The 21,910-nt window shown below is 42.1% G+C and overlaps 1 protein-coding gene across 1 annotated transcript; it reads left to right on the top strand.

Moving 5' to 3' along the window:
- Positions 1 to 4,467: 4,467 nt before the first annotated feature.
- On the top strand, positions 4,468 to 6,388 carry LOC147428992 (uncharacterized). The gene has a single exon (XM_086495790.1). The coding sequence runs from the start codon at positions 4,528 to 4,530 to the stop codon at positions 6,094 to 6,096; it is 1,569 nt and encodes a 522-aa protein (XP_086351916.1). The 5' UTR covers positions 4,468 to 4,527; the 3' UTR covers positions 6,097 to 6,388.
- The last annotated feature ends 15,522 nt before the right edge of the window (positions 6,389 to 21,910 follow it).

Below are 21,910 nucleotides of genomic sequence, written 5' to 3'. Positions count from 1 at the left end.
GTAAATAGATCTCCTAGCAAGGTTTTGCAGAAGGATTCAGTGCCAGAGATGGTATGGTCAGGCAAAATGCCCTCATACAAGCATCTCAAAGTCTTTGGCTGTGAGGCATATACTCATGTTCCAAAGGAATTTAGGAACAAACTTGAGCCAAAGAGTAGAAAGTGCATCTTTCTAGGCTATGGTAATTCTGGTGAGATGGGGTACAGACTTTGGGATCCCGAATCCAGAAAGGTTGTCCGTAGCAATGATGTTCACTTTAATGAATCCAAATATCATTCGAAACCAGAGAGGGTTGAGGAGATTAGAAGAGTTGTCTTCCAAGAAGATGGACCTGCACGTGCAAGACAAAATGTCAGGGCTCAAGAGGAGCAAGGACAGGATAGAGTGGAACCACAGGTTGTGGCTGAGTCTGAGCCACCTATTGTGTGTAGATCTGGACGTGTCACGCGACCTCCTGATAGGTTTGTTCCATCTATGAATTATGTCATGTTGACTGATTGCAATGAGCCTTCATGCTACAAGGAAGCAGTGCAAATGAAGGACTCCGGGAATTGGCAATTGGCCATGCAGTCAGAGATGACAGCTCTGCATAAAAACAAGACATGGAAGCTAGTTAAATTACCACAGGGCAAAAAGGCTCTACCTAGTAAATGGGTTTACAGGTATAAGATCACCGCTCATGATGGTCAGCCAAAGTACAAAGCAAGGCTTGTTGCCAAGGGCTTTAAGCAAGAACAAGGCATTGACTTTGATGAAGTCTTCTCTCCGGTGGTCAAGATGACTACATTGAGATGCTTTCTTGCATCGGTTGCCATATTAGATTTGGTGTTGCACCAAATGGATGTCAAGACAGCGTTCTTGCATGGTGATTTAGATGTGGAAATTTACATGCTGCAGCCAGAAGGGTTTGTTGAGAAAGGCGAGGAAGATTGGGTATGCCAGTTGTTAAAGAGTCTTTATGGCTAAAAACAATCACCGAGGGCATGGTACCATAAATTCCACAAGTTTATGCTTTCTCAAGGCTACAAACGTAGTGAGTTCGATCACTGTCTATATACAAAGAAGGCTAAGGATGGTAGTTGGTTGATCCTTATTTTGTATGTGGATGACATGTTGATTGCTGGCAAGCACTTGGAAGAAATTTCAGCTTTGAAGTCAAGATGGCAAAATCGTTTGACATGAAAGACATGGGTGAGGCAAGTCATATACTTGGTATGCGCATTGAGAGAGACAGATCAAAGAAGTTGATTTGGTTATCTCAAACAGAGTATATTGACAAGGTTTTGCAACGTTTCAATATGGAGAAGGGAAAGGCATTGAGTGTTCCATTGCCACCATATGTGAAACTTAGCAAACAAGATTGTCCTGTGTCTGAGGAAGAACAGGCTGAAATGGATAAGATTCCATATGCGTCTGCAGTGGGTAGTTTGATGTATGCAATGATTGCTACTCGCCCAGACATTGCATTTGCAGTGGGAGTAGTAAGTCGATACATGTCAAACCCAGGCAAGAAACATTGGGAGGCAGTGAAAGGAATATTGAGATACCTGAAAGCTACAAAGAGTATGCGTATATGCTATGGGAGTCAGGAGCTAAGTGTAAAGGGTTTTACAGACTCAGATTATGCAGGTGACTTAGACAACCGAAGGTCTACATCAGGGTATGTCTGTACATTGGCTGGTGGAGCAGTATCATGGCGTTCTAGATTACAAGATTGTGTTACTCAGTCTACTATAGAGGCTGAATATGTTGCAGCATCAGAGGCATGCAAAGAATCAATTTGGCTTAATCGACTAGTAACAGATTTGGGAATCAAAGAAGAGATGCCTGTGTTATATTGTGATAGTCAAAGTGCTATACAATTGGCTCGCAATCCAGTTTATCACTCAAAGACAAAGCATGTGGATGTGAAGTATCATTTTATCAGGGAAATGCTCGAGGATAAGCAACTTCAGCTTGTCAAAGTTCACACCACAGAAAATCCTGCTGATCTACTTACAAAAGGACTTCCCTCAGAGAGCTTTGCGCATTTTCGCAAGCAATTAGGTGTAGGGTAGTACATCACTTCTCTACATCTCTTGTATATTAGCTTGTATAGTAGCTTCTCTCACACTTAAAGTACCACATTGGACTTTAAGTGGGAGGTTGTTGGGGTATAAAGCCCAATGTGGTCACCCAGGTAAGTGGGCGGGCCGCCAGGTATGTACACATATTCTTTTGTAAAAACCTAATAAGAACTCACTATGCTCTACACATTACAGTAGAGCGAGTTCACCATATCGGCGTGCTCTTCTTCTCGCACTCTCTCTCGCGTCGCACTTCCGCTCGTACTCCTTCAAAAATGTGCTGCAATTTTTGATGCTTCTCTGTCTGCTTCCCCGCTGAGCTCCAATGGTGCTCCCAATCCCTAAGCTTTGATACCAGTTGAAGTTCGCGTGCGAGAGCGTGTGTGTGTGTACAGCAATGGAGAAGAGATGAGACACAAGTTTGGGTGGACTTCAAACACAATAGTGTTAGGGTTATGAGTCCTTATTCTTTTATGTAGAATGAATGGTCAATGTTAGTTCCCGGTTAGTCTCGGGCCGCCCAACACTTAGGCGCGGCACATTGGGCTTTACCACCCCAACACTACCCTCATTCCCCGCTAGCTCTCTCCACCTTTGAAGGTGTTTGAGGCCTTGGGACTGAGGCCGGGCATGGCTAATGCTTTAAAAAAGTTTATGTTATGCTCGTGATGCATAAATCTTTCCATCTTCATAGCATCACCTAGGTCATAAGGACCACAAAGATTGTATTGTACCAAGTCTCTCTTTATGGGAGAATCTATAATAGAAAGGCCTTTTGGGGGGGGGGGGGGGGGGGGGACCGGATCCACATAAATCCAATCCTGAATTGTTGTCATGTTCTGTAATTCTCTCTCTTGCAAAATTATTGTTCATGCCAAGCTAACTCGGTCTAATGGTTATGTTGCTACCGCAAATTAAGTTCACCCTCTACGTTCTCAAAGTAGTCTCATAAAAATGCCCACTCTAGGTCTCTTAATTCCGCTATTCTCAAAGTTCATAGGCCTTTCAAGCTCCATTAGCTAGCATTACTCTTTGATAGACCATCTCTCATTTGGACCCATTAACTTTGGCCAAGAGTCGAGATAGATCCATGAGCACATGTCTATATTCTAACCCTCGCTCCCGTTTATTCTCCCACATTAAATAATGAATTTAATATGAGAAAATCATTTGGGTTGGTTAGATATTAGATTTTATGACACTTTCCATCAAGCTTAACCATTGTGTGAGCTCTTTAATTAGTTGCACATTTGCATTTATTAAGTAGTAATTTTCTCTTTTAAGTAAAGCTGCAAAAACAAGTCTCCTACAATAACTCCTACACTGCCAAACTCAAACAACAATTGTTGAGGATCTTCAGTTCAACATCTCCACATAAAATTGCTCCAAGCTCTCAAATAAATAAGTATTTCTTTGCTCAAGTAGAACCCAAGGCTTTAAATTCATTAACTACATGTCATTGTTTTGCAGTTTGTATCACCAAAGATGAAGGTATGCACCCCGTAATTACTAGGCAATGCAAGGCTCCTCTTTTGAAGCGGAGTTGGATATACGGTACGAGCTTGCTTGTTGCATATGCAAGTGGCTCCATCTAGCTTTAGGTCGAGCTTAGAGGAGCCGTACGACAACCTATTGACATGTTGCCTACCTCTGGCCTTCCTTTTCATAGAGACCGAGGCAACTTTGTATAGAAATATGACAAGCAAACCTTTATCCAACCATCGCTAGCCAATTAATCGAGTTGGGGTCTCTCAGTCGTGCGGTCAAGGATCAGATTGCAAGTCCGCATTTGGTTTTGAAAAGAGCTCGGTAGCTCTTTGTTTTGGCCGCCTGGGGGGGGGGGGGGGGGGGGGGGGGGGGGGGGGGGCCCACACTAAGTGGCGCGGGGTATTTAATGAAGCTCAAGCCATGGAATCGATGGCAAATAGGGATTTGCACAAATCTTGAGAGGCGTGGACGGTGCACAAAAATTGGACGGCGTTGACTTTCTCATTCCCGGCTGGAGATCAAACCCGTTGGAAGACTGATGAGCTAACCATGCCCCCGCATGGGTTTGGTTGTCCAACCCTCCACCTCATAGCCTGATAAAGTAAACATGTTTGCATGTGAAAGTAAATTCGGCCTTATAATGTAAACTCGACCGCCATCCAACGAACGCCATCGCCATAAAAATTGTGGCCGTGTTGCGTGTCGTCGATGCCATGGCTTGGGCTTCATTCAAGGCCCCTTGGTTGTTCAGTGCGCGCGCGGGGGGGGGGGGGGGGGGGGGGGGGGGGGGGGGGGGGTGTTCTTTCTTTTGGCCCAATAGATGAGTGCCAGCGTGGACAGTGCATGGCTGTCGCCGTCTCGTGTGAACCCGGCCTTAGAAGATAGAAGCAGGGTTAACTCTTCTTTCACGTTTTATACGGCGGAAGGCGTGAGAGGGAGAGAGAGAGAGAGAGAGAGACGTGCAGCATTAGCAATGAAGCTAAGCTTGATCGCGCAAGCAAGAGGATGGTGTTTACAGAACAAAACTCAATGCAGACGCTGGGCTTTTCGGAGACTCTACAGCTGCAACTCTGAGCATGAAGACGAGATGAACCACACGGAACCCACCAATTACGCAGAAAAAGAGACGACGCCCATGTGGCCGCCGGCTGAACTCTCAAAGAAAAAAAGGGGTTCTTCTCTTAACCACCTACAGAGCCGGTTGTCTATGCTAGAGGCAAACATCTTGCGGGCACTACTGGAAAGCAGCAAGGAGATGACAGAACTTCGTGCTGAGGTTGTGAAGGTTTGCGAGGACAAGCAACAAGAGACAGTAAAGGGGTTCGACGAGGTTGATGTGAAGATGGAGTTGCTGCGTGAGAAGATCACAGGGTTGATTCGGGATGTCGAAACACAAAAGGCAGCAGAGGAAACGAAGCAAGAGAAGGTAAAAGGGTTGGAGGAGGTAATTAATGAGATGATGGAGATTATAGATGAGAAGGTCAAATTGTTGATTGGCAACGTTAGAGCATTTGAGTTCAACTATTCAAACGATTGGAGTCGACGAACATCGATGCTTGAATCGCTGAAGAGCGAATTGCAGACGGGCGAGGTAGAGTGGCAGAGGGTGGCGGCCAAAAAGATGGAGAAGGTACAAGAGGTTGTTGAGGAGCTTGTGAGAAAGATGGCAGAGCAACATGAGGAGATTGTGGAGGATCTACTTGAGAAGGTTGCCAGAAAGACGGCGGAGGGACATGAGGAGGTTGTTAGAAAGATGGAGGCTTTGCATGACAAGGTTGTGGAAAAGATGGAGGAGCAATGTAAAGAGGTGAAGGAGTTACTATGTGAGAAGGTCGCATCAATGATGGAAATGTCAAAACCAAAACAAGACTTTGAGCTATCACAGATTGGCACAGCAGAATGGCTAGGGTTGGTTGTGAAGAACTTTGAGCTGATTGAATGCAAGTTGTCAGTTCTATCTGAGAAATTTCGTCCTGGTGACTCTGAACTTGGACGTATCTGTAGCAAGGAGCCGCATATCCCTTGCGAGGAATTTCGCTCTCTAACTTTGGCATGTTACTCTGAGCTGGTCTCAATAATTGAAGACAGCAAGGGCCTGTCTGAGACGAGCAAACGATTGCGGCTCTGGACAAAAGACAAGCAAGAAAAGCATGGCGTTCAATCCGATGCTTCGAGTGGCAAATCAGAGAAGTATCTGGCAAAAATGGAGGATTTGATGCAGGGTGTGCAGGAGGAGTTGCAAGGGTTGTGTGTCTTGCTTGCTCAAAGGGAAAAGGGAGTCTCGGCACACAGAGTAGCTGTGGACAATCAGCAGATGGATGCATCAAAAAGGATATGGGATGAACTAAGACTCTTGCAAGAGAACATGAGCTGGTTAGAGCTAGAATTGAGAAATGGCACCATCAAAAGATTCGATCAGAAGCAGGTGCGGTCGGAGGACACAACTGGTAACGATCGTGCCAATGCTGTCCTTGTCACAATAAGTGGTGCTTTATTGGCATGTAGCACTGCTATTTGCGTTTGGACACTGCAAATATGGTAGTGTCATCCTCACCATCTTGCATTTTACCTGCACTACACAAATGGGTCATTCATACATGAGAAGAGAACTTGTAACATATTGTCCTTGCCTTATGCTCTATTATTTGGACTAATATATCCTCCACCTTGAAGTCAATTTTGTACCGTGCACTTCAATGCAAATGAAGCATGTGGGTTCCCTATCGAAAAACCCAGATTTTGTGCTTCACTTGAACCATTGCACTTTGTTTGAGTGATTTGTGTGTGTGTGTGTGTAGGAAAAGTCACAAACATGCAATATATTGTCTTAGTTCTGCCTTGACCAAGGGTTGGCAGCCCTTTTATTAGCATGGAATGGTTACAACCTGATTGAAACTCTGAACTTACGATTGGACAAACATTTGCATCAACTTGAACGGTGATTTTGCAACTTTACTTCCCTTCTAAGTTTTCAAAATTTGTGGGTGGGAGTACACTAAACTTAGGTTTGTTTAGTAGTAAGTCGCTTCAATTGATGTGCCAAGCAGAAATTCCATATCTATGTTGGGGAACAACAGCTATATGAGCTATATCTTGTATAGTACCGTTACGTCTTCATCAGTGCAAGCTCTTCGTCAACTGCATTTTTGCAGCTCAATGTGGGCATATGAGCAAATTTGTCACCTTTGTCAGAGCTCATCAGTGCTTCATTGATCTTGGAATCATAATTGCAGCGTCCACGGTGGGAACATCAATGATATCAAGCTAACTACCAGCATTGAGTTCTGGTTTTCTCTTTTTGATGTTGACCTCTTCTTCTTGTTCCTCTTGCTCTTCAACATACAGTCATCCTAGTCATCCTCATCAGTTTGAATCGGTGGAGATTGCTCTTTTGGCTGCACAATGTTGGTTTTAGGAAAATCTGTCATGTTTTCAATGTTGAACATGTTGGTTTTGTCAAAGCTAATCAGGGCTTCACCCTCTGGCTCCATCAAGTGCATGCTGCATTTATCTTGAACGCTCTTGACTGATGATTTATCTATCACTTGACTGCCTATCTTCATGAATGCTTTTGATGTCAATGGATCCAGAGAACGTACACACATCTCGGGGACCCACCCTACGGGATCAATTGGATCACAGACATCCAGGACTCTGTTCATAGGAGCCTAACTCACAATCCAATGAGCCAAAGTCACATGGTGGACCTACATGGGTACTCCAATCTCCACCCATTACATACGATGGAGTGAGCCCACCAAGGAGATCAGATACCAATCCACAAAGATTTGAGACTATGGGAAGAATGAAATTCAATGTGCAACCAATGAATGTGTCAGCTGTGCTTGTGTTGATCGCACAATAATTAAGCGTTTCATCCTCAGTAATGAGGTGATGGGTATCTTTCTTCACTTGCTTTAACAATTTTGGTGAATTGAGTGTTTATAAAGACCCAAGTTTGACTCCCAGCGGTGTATTCCAAGCATCGAGAGGGGAGGACGAGGCTTGGCCTGCCTCTTTGTCACAAATTATCTCTAGTCCCTCTAGCATCTGCAGCATCAGTATCATGTGTGGTTTTGGGAAAAAGAGGCTCTGCATCTTACGCTATTCTGCAGAACAAGGGCCTTCCCCTTCATCACAAGCAATGGATGCGAGTAACCCTAATGCTGTGCACCTTCTGCTTTTCAGCCATCTTCACCATCACATTCACCATCCTCTCTCGATTCCCTCTCCGGACCACAGTACGCGTCAAATCGAATGTATGCAGTGAGCAATCCCAAGTAACCTGCTGTCGCAACTATAGACACAACAAGATAAGGGGTGGGCAAAGTGCAAACGAGTGACACATATGACCGCGGCTTCTAGCAGCACATGGAGAAGGGAGATAGCAAGGAGCTTGACACGGAAGACGCAGCTGCCCGATTGGCTGGCATCAATCATGGGATAAAGAGGCCCCAATATCATGCTCATATAGCGGAATGAGAGCAAGCGGTGCAAATGCTGCACATTTTTCATCATGTCCTCTGCCTCCGATGAACAACGATGGAAGGGAATCAGACGCATGAAAGCTAGCTTGTTCACGGCCGGTAAGTATTCTCTGATGTGGACAATGACATTTCTAAATGTTATGCACAAAGTGTAAACTCAGCCCCTGTCAAGCCTGCCAATTCATTTCTGCAGATCTGAGCTCTTAGCTCTTGCACCCTGCACAATCTTCCAGAGAACAATGTTGTTTAGAAGCTTGCTACACATGCTGATATGTGAAGCTTTAAATTTGGACACCCATCTGATGTTCACATCACAGCATACTTACATTCACCCAGAGTGTTCCACAGCTTGATGGAGCGATTGTGGGTGCGGAGACCCATTAGCATATTTTGCAGGTTTTTTGGAGGGCCTTTTAAAAAAGAGAGACAAAAGAGCTCCTTCAATGAGAGAGAGGCCAACATTATAGAAAAATAGATTGATATTAACAAAAATATATTAAAAATGTCAACCATTCATTTAATAACTAGAGCGCCTTAACCTTTACCACCTTTTCATTCAATGCAAGTATGTCGCTCATTCAATATGATTTTTTTTTGTCAACAAAATAAAATTAAAAAAATCATAAAATTGTCGATTACTGTCCAAAATTTTAAAAACGGTTTTTTACTTGCTTTGTTTTGACACCCAAAGAGGGTGCATCCGCAGGCCATTCTAAAATAATTCTTAGAATGGCCTCCACATTGCACTTGCAAGCCTTGGTCTTGTTGTCAAATTTGTGGATGAAGATGTACAATTCATGATCTCAGCTTAAGTGTTGAAATTATTGTGTCTGGCATTTTGTGTCGAGGGCTACATAAGTTCACTTTGTATGACAAGTGTGGGCAGAATTTTGCAAATGCAGATGTGGATTCAAAGGCTATTTCAAATGCAAAACATTGGCATGCACGTTTTGGGCATCTGAATTTTTTTAGTTTGCTGCATTTGCAAAAATCTGATATGGTTGCTTCTTTTGCCATTTCTTGAAGCACCTGTGAAGCACCTGTGAAGGCTATATTTTGGGTTTCTTACCCAAATGCAAGGTAAATTATCTCTCACATAGCACCATTGTGTGACATGCATATCCAAGGATGTAGACTACATAATGCTATGCAACATAGGAGTCTAACTGTCAAAGCATCTATGCGTAGAAATTACTATAGGTTAATGCAAAAAATTCATCATTCAAAATCTCAAAATTCTAATATCACTAATGAGCCTGAAAAGTCAAGAAACCTTGTGACCTTAGATCATATAAATTCGAGTTTGAGTGTGAGAGATATGTCAAAAACAATATTTTTTGGCTTGAAAATATAGAGCAAAACTTAGTGCTACTACACCTACTATATTTTTTAACAAAACTCCAAAAAAATAAACATTTTCATCGTGTTTTAAATGTGCAAAAACCCCAACATGAACTCCTAGATCATACCCATCCGACTTTGTATGTCGGAGATATAAAAAAAAAAAAAAGTTTCGAAGCTAAAATGGCAAAAATGAGTTGCAAAAAAATCTTGTTCATGCTTTTTCTTTGCTCTCTATGATGCAATGTCAAGGTTATCGTCGCCACTCCCCCTGTGCTCTAATACCAGTTGTGAGTACACGAGTGTGCGTGCAGGAACGTGAGAGAGGCAAGAGCACTCTGTGTGGATGGAGAATAGAGCAACAAGCTCTATCTCCTTATTCTATTGTATGTAAAGAATAAGGGATGAGTGGTTAGTGAGTGAGTATAAAGCCCGGAAATTGGGCGTCCTACCCAAAGAAAAGGTGTCATAAAATCTAATATCTAATATCTAACCAACCCAAATGATTCTCTCATATTAAACTGATCACTTAATGTGGGAGAATAAACGGGAACAAGGATTAAGATAAAGACATGTGCTTATAGATCTATCTCAACATGGGGAAAATGGTAAAGGGGCCCAAATGAGAGATGGTCTATCAAAACTCTCCAAGAGGAGAGAGAGCTTAGGAGGCCACTCTCTCCCATTCGAGAGGAGGAATCCAAAGAGCAAGAAAGCAATGAAAGTTTAAGTTCCTCTGAAGATGTGGCTCCACAACGACGATGGTCTAGACGATCGCCCACTCTTCCCAAGAGGAAAAGATCAACGCATAGTCCTTCTCCTCATCACTCTGAAAGGCAAGAGAGGAAACAAAGGAAGAAAAGGACTAGGAAGAGGTCACCCTCTTCTCCTTCTCCTTCTTCTTCACCTTCCTCCTCTTCCAACGAAAGTTATGGCTATTCTCCTAGAGAATACAAGAGGGGAGGACATCACAAATCATTTCCCGCATGGCGAAGGTCACAAAAGCTAAGGAAGTTCAAGGAGGGAGGAAAGAGTATCTCTTTTCTCACCTATGATGGCACCTTCGGTGCTACTGACAAAGTGTTGGCCTTCATCCAGCAATTTGATGCGGCCTTTGGAGATGAGGGCTTCAAAGACTCCTCCAAGCTATGCCATGTAGCTATGCACTTCCAAAAATCAGCTCGTCAATGGTGGGCTAGCCTTCGTGGAAATGGTGAAGCCCCAAAGACATGGAAAACTCTACAAGTTTCCATCATGAAGCAATTCCTTGTAAGCGATGCAAAGGACAAAGTGCTTATCGAATGGCGCAGCTTGAAGCTCCTCTCCCATGAGTCTATCCACAAATATGTAGACAAGTTTTGGGATTTACATCTCAAGGCTACTGTCTTTCAAAAGATTGACTTTGCCGAGCAAAGGCAGTAATTCTGTGCAAAATTACCTGAAGAGATGGCCGAATACATCAACTCTCAACGGCCTAGTACTATTAGCAAAGTAATCCATCACACCATGGTTGCTTCATGCATCAATTTCCATCAAGGGGCTAGACGTAATGTCAAGCCCATGGAAAACAAAGACAAAAATGATGCAAAGGGGAAAACCAATGTTCAAAATACTTCCCAAGTCAATTCCAATAACAACAACAATTGGTCCAAGGAGAAGGGAGTTTACAAAGGTAAAAACGAACTCTCTCTTGAAGAGCTTGAAGCTTTTCGCAAGGACCATAAGTGTTTCAAGTGTGGGGAGCAAGGACATGGCTATCGTTCTTGCCCCAAGAAGAATACTCGCAATGAGACTCCTAGGGCTTCCACCATCGAAGCTCCAAAAGAGGATGCTCATTGCAAAGGATCATCACTTTCCTATGCTTGGGGAAAGGTAAGAGAGCATGATGCCTTCATCTTGTTTGACCCTGGCTCTACTCTCAACTTCATATCAACGGAGTTGGCCACCAAGTTGGGCATTCAAGCTTTTGAGGTGGGAGATATAGTAGTGGCTTATGCAGCTTTCAAGGGACAACAAGCCTCTGTTACTCCCTTGATTGGGAAGTTGAGGCTTCATGTCCAAAGCTATGTCGACAAAGAAGACTTCTTCATCTCTCCTCTCCAACATCAGGATCTTATCCTAGGGGCACCATGGTTTGATCGCATGGCTGCCAATATGAAGTTCCCTGAAAGGAAAATCTACTTCACCTACAGGGGAAAGAACATGTATATAGATGCTAGTGAGCGTGGTCGCACTATTCCACTTGTAAATCCTCTTGCTTTTGATAAGTCAATGAAGAGCTCAGTTTCTGCGTACATGATTTTTGTCAAAGAGTCTCTAAAAGATACTAATGTTTCATCAAATGTAAATGGTAGGAATCAAGAAGAGTTAGAGTTTTCTAATTTTGCAAAAGGATTCCAAGATGTGTTCATCGATGATATCCCTATGAACTTACCTCCAAAACGAGGGGATGATGACCATCGCATTGAGCTCCTTCCTGGAAGCTCACCACGTAACAAGCCTCCTTATCGAGTCTCACAAGCTCAACAAGAGGAGATCATGAGGCAAGTACAAGAGCTGGTAGACAAAGGGATGGTGAGGCCTAGTTCCTCTCCCTTTTGTTCTCTAGTCCTTCTAGTACAAAAGAAAGATGGTACATACCGTATGTGTGTGGACTATCGAGCACTAAACCATATCACAATCAAAAATAGATTTCCCGTACCTCGGGTAGAAGATCTGTTTGATAAGCTACAAGGCTCTACCTACTTCAGTAGGATTGACCTTAAGAGTGGCTATCATCAAATAAGGATAGTGGATGAAGATATCTTAAAGACCGTGTTTCGTACAACGTTTGGTCTTTATGAATATCTAGTTATGTCTTTTGGCTTGACCAATGCACCAGCTATGTTCAATCGTTTGATGAAGAAAATTTTTAGACCATACCGCAAATTCACTGGAGTGTTCTTTGATGATATCATCATCTACTCCAAGTCTTTGGAGGAACATAAGCAACATCTCCAAGTGATTTTTCAAGCATTGAGGGAGAATAAGCTTTTTTTCAACCAAAAGAAAAGCGAATTCTTCCTTCAAGAGATTCAATACCTAGGTCATATTATCTCTAAAGATGGTATCCGAATGGATCCATCAAAGTTAGAGGTAATAAAAGCATGGCCTAACCCAAGAAATCTACATGAGCTAAGAAGCTTTGTTGGTATGTGCACATACTATTGACGCTTCATAGCAAAATTCTCTCAAGTAGCAGGACCACTACACGACTTAACTAAGAAGAACGTTAAGTTTGTATGGACTACTAAGGAGCAAAATTCTTTTGAAAATCTCAAAGAGAAGCTTACTTCCCAACCAGTCCTCGTGCTTCCGGATCTCTCAAAGCCATTTGAGGTCCAATGTGATGCTTGTGGTGATTGCCTTGGAGCAGTTTTGCTTCAAGAAGGGCATGCCATAGCATATGAGAGCCGAAGGCTCAATATTGATGAACGAGTCTTGGGCATTTATGAAAAAGAGCTTTTAGCTCTTCTACATACCCTAGACACATGGAAGCACTACCTATTGGGGACTCCATTTATCCTACGAACCGACCACCAAAGTCTCAAGTATTTCATGACACAAACCAAGCTTTCGGACAAACAAATGAGGTGGGCAAATTTTCTTTCGGAATTTAATTTCCATATTGCTCACATAACTGGTAAGCACAATCAAGTGGCTGATGCACTTTCACGATGACCCAAAGTTAATGCGGTGTCTATAGCTACTCACAATGATCTATCCTCTATGATATATGAGTATGCTACTGACCCTGACTTTAGAGACATAATGTCAACCCTTGCTTTGGGGAAGAAAGAGGAACCATTCACCTTGCAGGATGGTTCTCTTCTCCATGGCAATAGGCTATGTGTTACCGATTTCCTTTGTCAAAAATTTATGTATGAATCCCATGCTCCTCCATATGCGGGGCATAGAGGTATTCAACCTACTCTCCGAGGAGTAGAGACGTACTTCTATTGGCCTACCATGAAAGTGGACATACAAGAGTATGTTTCAAAATGTATAGTATGCCAAAAGACCAAGTATGATAGAGGGAAGCAACCTGGATTACTCCAGCCATTGCCTATCCCAAATTCACCATGGGAGAGTATATCCATGGATTTCATCTTTGGATTACGCAAGTCTATCCATGGGAATATAGGAATATGGGACAATAGTTGACAGGTTTAGCAAGCAAGCACATTTTATTCCTGTCAAAAAGACTATTAAGGCACATCCAATGGCAACTCTCAGATTTTCAAGCACCATGGATTATCCACATCCATCGTGTCAGATAGAGATCCTAGAATGACCAGTAATTTCTGGAAAGGTCTCTTTGAAAATCTAGGAACAAGATTGAATTTCTCTTCGGTCTATCACCCACAAACGGATGGCCAAAGTGAGATAGCCAATCTTACGATACTCGATCTACTCAAGAATTATGTTACCGAAGTAGATCAACGCTCACAATGGGAAAAGTACTTACCTCTTGTAGAGTATGCCTACAATAATACTGTACATACTTCTACGGGAAAAGCACCCACAAACGGATGGCCAAAGTGAGATAGCCAATCTTACGATACTCGATCTACTCAAGAATTATGTTACCGAAGTAGATCAACGCTCACAATGGGAAAAGTACTTACCTCTTGTAGAGTATGCCTACAATAATACTGTACATACTTCTACAGGTGAGGGAAGACCTAAAAGTCCCTTGCTACTCAAAGTACATGGGAAGATCTTCGCCGCCGATGAGTATAGCCGTGACCTACAAGAATCTTTTCAAAAGATTAAGGAGACTATAACCATCTCTCAACAAAGGCAAAAAGATGCTGTTGATAAGCACAGAAGAGCCTTAATGTTCAAAGAAAATGATTGGCTCTTACTCAAGTTTCCTAAGGCTCGATTAAGGCAAACGACGGGCAAAAATCCTACGGGCCATCAAAAGTATTATGCTAAACCAGCAAAAAGATACTATGGTCCTTTCCAAATCTTGAAGCCCATCAATGAGATGGCTTATCAACTCAAGTTGCCCAACCATTGGCTCATACACAATGCCTTTCATGTAAGCCTACTTAAGCCCTACAAAGGAGAGCCACCAATTGAACCAATTATTGAAGACCCTCCCGAAGTTGAAGACCAAGAAGAGGTGCTACAACCCGAAGCTGTCCTTCGGCATGAAGACAAGGTACTATGACATGGTAAGATTATCTGACGGTATCTTATTAAGTTCAAAAATTATCCTTTTGAAGATGCTAGATGGATGCAAGGAATACAGCTTAAGGATAGTATGAACCTTGTCAATGCTTACAATGCTACATTACAGTAAGCAAATGTACAAATTTCTTTTAAATGACTCATGTTTTTGTCTTGTAAGACTAGTCCTCTTTTTAATTGTGCACAAATTTAACTATTATGCATGCTTAGAATCATGTTTGTGATGATGACGTCTCTCAAACACCAAGTAGAATTTGTCACTCTACTTTGGGAAAATGAAATGGACTAAAGAGCAGACATGCTTGCGGCAGCTATGTCTCCCAAGCACCAAATGGATTAGTCATCCATCTTGGAAAGATGTCGTAGGGTAAAAAGAGATCCTCTACCCGCTAAGTAAAATTGACTAATGACTAAGCCTTTATCTCTTCTACCTCATACTCGAGGACGACTATGATTTCAAGAGAGAGGTAATGTCAGAAAATCTAATATCTAATATCTAACCAACCCAAATGATTCTCTCATAGTAAACTGATCACTTAATGTGGGAGAATAAATGGGAACAAGGGTTAAGATATAGACATGTGCTCATAGATCTATCTCAACATAGGGAAAATGGTAAAGGGTCCCAAATGAGAGATGGTCTATCAAAGAGCAAGGCTAACCAACGGAGCATAAGACCTTAGGGTTAGCTTCATTCAAGACCTCCAATAATGTGTGTAAAAGTCCTTTGACCTTAGGTAAGCTAGGGTTGACCTTGAGGCGCAGGAACCCGACCCAGCTCGAGGTGCTTGTCATGCTTATGACTAAGGTGCTTGAGGTGCTTGATGATTGAGGTGCTTAATTATTGAGATGCTTGAGGTGCTTGACATGCTTGAGATGCTAGGGTTGCACTTAAGGTGAGAACCTATCCCAAGCTTAAAGTGCTTAACGGCCAAGCTTGTGGTGGGAACTGGGCCTATGTATGAGGGGCTTGAGGTGTCAAAAAGTCAAATATTCAATCCCTACAAGGAGGGGGCGAGCCCTACATGAGGGGGGATGAGAGAGAACACCCACACACTCACACAAGGCATGCATGATACAAAGAAAGCAAGAGGAACACTTGTCAAGTTCCTCCTCATGTTGCCCTCATGGTGTGCCTGAAGCCTATTGGTTGGCCACCCAAGGGGTCCAATAATAATTTAGGAGATTTAATTAATTGATTTAGCATTTATCTAGCTCTCTCTCTCAAAGGGGAAAGGGGGACACTTGTCTCAAGGCTACCCTTGCTGCTTGTAATGCCTCTTGCTTGTGATTGGCTAGGCCTGGAGGGGTCCAATGAGCTTCAAGCATGAGCTACAAGGGGGGGTCGACCCAAGCAAGCTAGGGGGTTGCTTAGGGGGTATACTCACCCACACACACTCACAAACACTCTCATTGTGTGCTATGCAAAGTGCAAGATCTCCCTCTCCTTCTCCAAGTAAGTAGAGGTTGAGAGCCTACACCAACACTCTTGGATATGGAGTGCAAATCCAACCAAGAGCCATGCTTCAATGCTTAAGCTTGCCATCTCCTTCTTCTTCATTACTATGCTATTATGTATGCTAACAACAGGAGTTATGATAAGTGAGGAACTAATTCTTTCTCCTACGAAATGTTTCTTCTTCCTCTTCCCTACCCTCATTCCCTGCTAGCTCTCTCCACCTTCGAAGGTGTTTGAGGTCTTGGGACTGAGGCTTGGGATAGTTAAAGCTTTCTTCAAGTTTATGTTATGTTTGTGATGCATGAATCTTTCCATCTTCATTGCATCACCTAGGTCACAAGGAACACAAAGATTGTATTGTAACAAGTCTCTCTTGATGGGAGAAATCATAATACAAATGCCTATTGGAGGGCGGACTAGATCCACATAAATCGGGTCCTCAACTGTTGTCATGTTCTCTAAATTCTCTCTCTTGCAAAAGTATTGTTCATGCCAAGTTAACTAATTGCTATGATTATGTTGCTATATTCAATTATGTTCACCCACTATGCTCACAAAGTCATTTCTCAAACGTACTCTCATTAATTTCCGCTACTCTCAAACTAAATAGGCCAATTCCATTACAAAAGGCACATTCCCTTTATCCCAACACCGTTAATGCATGAGCTATGTTGTGCTTACTTTTTTGCTTTAAATTACTTATTATTTTCTATAGGATTTCTATGGAGCATGTGGCTCCAAATATTTCTCATGAGGTGTATATGTTCAATAAGTTTGGTATTGCCAACAAAGAATCCATTCTTGATAGATTGACACTAAAAATGAAGAAGTGGATGGAGGTGAAGATGAGTATAGAGACACGATATTATCATGGACCCACTCCATAGTATAACTTTCCTTGCGGATTAGTTTCTCAGCTTGTGTGGAAGGTAATTACTCTACTTATTCCTCTATTAATTTTGAATTTTTTCTCTAAGTTATAGTTACATAAATTTTTATAATGTTTAAATGAATTCCAAGCGTTTCTCTCAAAGGGAAAAAAGCAAAGATAGAAGCACTTGGTTTAAATGAGGTTGAGAGGAAGAACGCTTAGGTAAGGCCACAAGAGTGGAAGAGGAGCAGCTCAAAGATAGGGGCTACAAGTACCTATCCATTGTAAAGTTTGACAATGAAAAGGAGCTCTTCAAAGTCTTGTTTGGCATAAAGTAAGATGATAGCAGCATGTTCAAAATTACAAGAGACACGTTTTATTGACTTACAAGCCGTTCTATTGACTTACAAGCTCAAAAATCCTCCCGAGAGGTAATTTGAATACAACTAATTGTGTATGTTTTTTCTTGTGTAATAATTTCTTAAATTTTAAGCTCTTATGCATTGTAGGAAGAAAATATTAATGCATCTTATGAATCTAACAAACTCCAAAGACCTTTAATGCCCTTAGTTTCAAGATTACAAGCTCTTTCGGACTTACATGAAAAAGAGACATATTGGGCTCGTTTGCATTCTAAGATCCCACTCTTAATCCAAAAGATGCAAGTTGAAGCTCCACAACTGCCAAATTCATTTGATGAGTTCTTCAAAAAAAAACTTGAAGAATCATGTCATATAGGTAGCCATAATGCGGATCATTTGGTTGACTTGTTATACTATCCATATATATGTATACATATTAAGTGCGTGTGACATGTATGCAAGCTTTTGTGCATCTCATGGATGGGATAAAGTCTTCATGTACTACAGAGAAGATGTGTGAGCTTGTTTTTTCAACCAAATGGGTGGTTTACACGTTTGATTCTAAGATTACTTCTCTAATGATGGTGGTTGGTTTATTACGATATGTATACATGAGAAGTGCTCTTGCATTTTGTATGTTAGCAATGTTGAACAAGTACGTAATAAGTGTATGGATCCCATGTAGAGACCCATTTTCCACGTGGAAGCCCAAGTTAAGGTGGTTAGTTTAATTTTTGAGAAATAATCACTAGAACAAAGGAAACTTTGTCAAAAAAAAATTAGGTTTTTCATTTTATTTATCACTACATTGCGTTAAATTCCACGTGGAAGCCAAAGATAGGGTGGTTTTCTTTTTTAAAAATTAATCCTTCAAACAAAGGAGACTCTATCAAAATTTTGTTAGGATATTTCTTTTCTTTACCATTAGAGTGCCTTGATTCCATGATGTTGAAGCCCATCAAATGGTGAATACTTTGTTTTGTGAAAATGTTGTGTTATAATATATAATATCTAACTTTACCAAATAATTTTCTCATGTTAAACTGATCATTTAATATGGGAAGTAAAAGGGGAACAAGAGTTAAGATATAGATATGTGCTTCTAGATTTACCTCAGCAAGGGACCAAGAGGAAAGATGGTTACATCTCAGTAGGGATCCAAAAGGAGGTAGTCTATCGAAGAGCAACGTGCATCTAATGGAGTTTAAAAGACCTCAAGTTAGCTTTATTAAAGACCTCCAAAAGTTAGTGTTAAAAAGTCATTTGACCTTAGGTAAGCCAGGGCTGACCTTGACGTGGGAATCCTACCCAATTATGAGGTGCTTGTCGGCTTGCTAAGTGTTTGTGGGAATCTTGCCCAACGCTTGAGGTGACTTTTATGCTTAAATGACTAAGATTCTTGAAGTTTTCAATTCAACGATAAACTCTCAAGAGGCATAAACGATTTCCATGCTTGAAAGACTAGGTGCTTGAAGTGTTCAATTCAAACAAAATGACTTAAGAAGCATAAAAGACACATGTTAAGATATCCTCCACATGTGGCCCTCATGATGTGCTTAAATCCTATTGGATAGGCTTTAAAGGGATCCAATGAGAATTTAGATGCATAAAAATAAATAATTAAGTTCTTTCTCTCAAAGAGGAAAAAGAGGACACATGTCCAAATGATATAATGAAATAATACAAGAGAGAGAGAGAGAGAGAGAGAGAGAGAGAGAGAAAGGCGTGGACCAAACTTGAGAGGGGATATATTCTCCCACACACACACACACACATTCTCTCATTGTGTGGAGTGCAAAGTGCAAGAGCTCCATCTCCTTCTCCAAGCTTGCTGAGATGTTGAGAGCCTAATCTTGGCTATTTAATGAAAATCCAACCAAGATCCATGCTTCAATGCTTAAGATTGCCATCTTCTTCATCTTCATTACTATGCTATTATGCTATGATAAGCAAAAAGAGTGATCATAAGTGAGGAGCTATTTCTTTCTTTTATGGATGATTCTTCTTTCTCTTCCCTACCCTCATTCCTCACTAGCTCTTTCCATCTTCGAAGGTGTTTGAGGCCTTGGGACTGAGGCTTGGGATAGTTAATGCTTTTTGAAAAGTTTATGTTATGCTCGTGATACATGAAGCTTTCCATCTTCATAGCATCACCAAGGTCACAAAGAACACAAAGATTGTATTGTACCAAGTCTCTCTTGATGGGAGAATCTATAATACAAATGCCTTTTGGAGGGAGGACTAGCTCCAAGGAAATTCGATTCTCAACTATTGTCACGTTCTCTAATACTCTCTCTCTTGCAAAAGTATTGTTGATGCCAAGTTAATTAAGTACTATGTTTATGTTTCTACCATTAATTAAGTTCACCCTCTATGTTCTCAAAGTGATGTCACAAAAATGCTCACTCTAATTCTCTTAATTCCGCTATTCTCAAAGTTCATAGGTCATTCCCATTACATTGGTATCAGAGCATTTGGGTTCTCTTTTCTTACTTAAGAAGAGAGGTCCTTAAGTAGCCTATTAATGGTTGATTTGGTTAATTATATTATGGTGAGTGGGATTGGGATCTATTATCGATTTTGTTGAGCCCACTATGTGGGATATAGTGCACACGTTGGGAGCTTTGGGGTCTTTTTAGACTTGCCTACGGATTTACTATTATTGAGCCATAAGAAGTCCAAAAGGAGCTTGTTAACCCTCACGGCTCACGGACACCCCATCACCTACGACGGACGTGTATTATGTATTTGGTAGAGTCAGGTACCGGGCTTGTCGGACCAATAGGAAAAGGGTAAGAGTGATCGCCAATGAGAGGCGCACTCTAACTGGGACATTCAAGGGATTAGTTGGCTAAGCATGGGCGCCCAAGTGTGAATTGGGTGAGCTCATATAAAAGCCAACTAAACCTAAAATTCACTCATTCTCTCATTTGTGCAATAGAAGAGTGCTCTTGCCCCATCTCCATCTTCTTCTTCTTCACCTCCTCGTGTGTGTGTGTGTGTATGTGTGTGAGAGAGAGAGGGAGAGTGTGTGTGCGATCGAGCATTACGAAGGCACGACGGCGGCGAAGCAGTTGAGCGCGGCACGACTGCAGATTCTTCTTCATCGCGGCGAGGAATCCTCCATGGCAGGAGCATAGAGTGGTGAGTGACACACCATTGCCCTCTTTTGAGCTTGCTAGATTAGTCTTGTTGTGTGCTTGGAGCCATTTGTGGCTCGCACACGGTGTATCGGCAAGTCCCTTGCTTCGACATTGCGGCAAGGAGAGCACATTTTTGGCGCCGCTGCCGGGGAATCGCCCTGCACTAAGCCCAAGAGGCACTTTGTGCTTCTCCTATGAGTTGTTTGTAGTAGGAAAGAAGAGGAAGAGGAAGAGGAATGAGTTGTTTTTCTGTATGTTGTTAATTTTTGTGTTGTCTGCAAGTTCTGTGATTTCTGCATAATGTTGTGTTTTCTGTTTTCACACAGTCTTTGCACAATTAGTAGTCGTTAGCTTGGTTGCAGTGAATGAATAAGTAGGAAGGCAGTTAGCAATTTCTGTTTGCACACAGTTCTGCACACAGTTTTCTGTCAAGGTTTGGCTGCACACAGTGTTTGCACAGCAGGTAGTGAGAGAGGAAGTAGGTAGACAGTTAGCTCACTGTCAGCAAGCTGTTAACAGATTAGTTAGTAGATTAGTTAGTGGTTAGCAGCACAGTTAGTAAGTAGATAAGGTAGTGAGCTGTCTGTGAGCTGCTGACTGGAGGTTAGGTAGGTGAGAGTGTGTGTGGCCAAGAGAGGGTCACCAAATCTGCACGCGTTCGTCGCCCAAAAAAATAAAAAATAATAAAAATAATAAAAAATAATTTAAAAAAAACCAAAAATATTTAAGCGTGAGTGACTGGGAGCTACACTAAAATTTTGATCGGGATCGGGATCATTTCCCCAAGCCCAAGCCCAAGCCCAAGCCTCAGTCTTATGATATACACTAGACTCACTCTTATATATATACCCTTCTCCCTCAAGAGGGAATGAGAGCATGTGGGGCAAGTCCTCCACTCTCCTCCCTTCTCTTCCCACTTGCACCCTTAGACTTTCTAATTCGGGCCTAGTTTCCTACTAGAAATTGACGATTTTAGGGATTCCGAGGGCATAAAGTGACCAAACGGAGGGCTGTAAAGCACGGCACGTCCCTCTGACCGAGACGCTCGTTTTGAGCTATCATACGTTCTATTCTATAGCTGGGTCAGAAAAAAAGGACCAAAAAATCAAAAAATAAGAAAAGACTTGGGTTGCAAAACACCCAAAATTACTAGGTGAGCAACCTTCACGGGCCCTCACTGACACTTCTAGGGGATCCAAGTCATATGAACCTACACTCTGGACGAGTGTTAGAGCACGAGCATATTGGTAGTGCCTCCATTTATGGGGGCACCCATTATTCCTCCACCCTAGGTTCTGGACCTTCGGCCGGGACTCAAGGTAGCGCGACCCAAGATCCTCATATCGCGTCTAGTGATTCTTCCTCTGACTACGAAGTCATGGAGGGGTATCCTACACCAAACCCTGATAGTTCAAGTCAAGACATGCATGCCATGGGCCCATGGCCCGGGTCCAG

The sequence above is a fragment of the Adiantum capillus-veneris genome, chromosome 22, assembly GCF_014529385.1.
Source record: "Adiantum capillus-veneris isolate H3 chromosome 22, ASM1452938v2, whole genome shotgun sequence".
In the NCBI taxonomy this organism is placed as follows: domain Eukaryota; kingdom Viridiplantae; phylum Streptophyta; class Polypodiopsida; order Polypodiales; family Pteridaceae; genus Adiantum; species Adiantum capillus-veneris.
This window is presented reverse-complemented; position numbering and strand designations above follow the sequence as displayed.

Excerpts from the sequence above, each read along its gene's own strand:
- LOC147428992 (XM_086495790.1), top strand. The coding sequence starts at position 4,528 with ATGAAGCTAAGCTTGATCGCGCAAGCAAGAGGATGGTGTTTACAGAAC.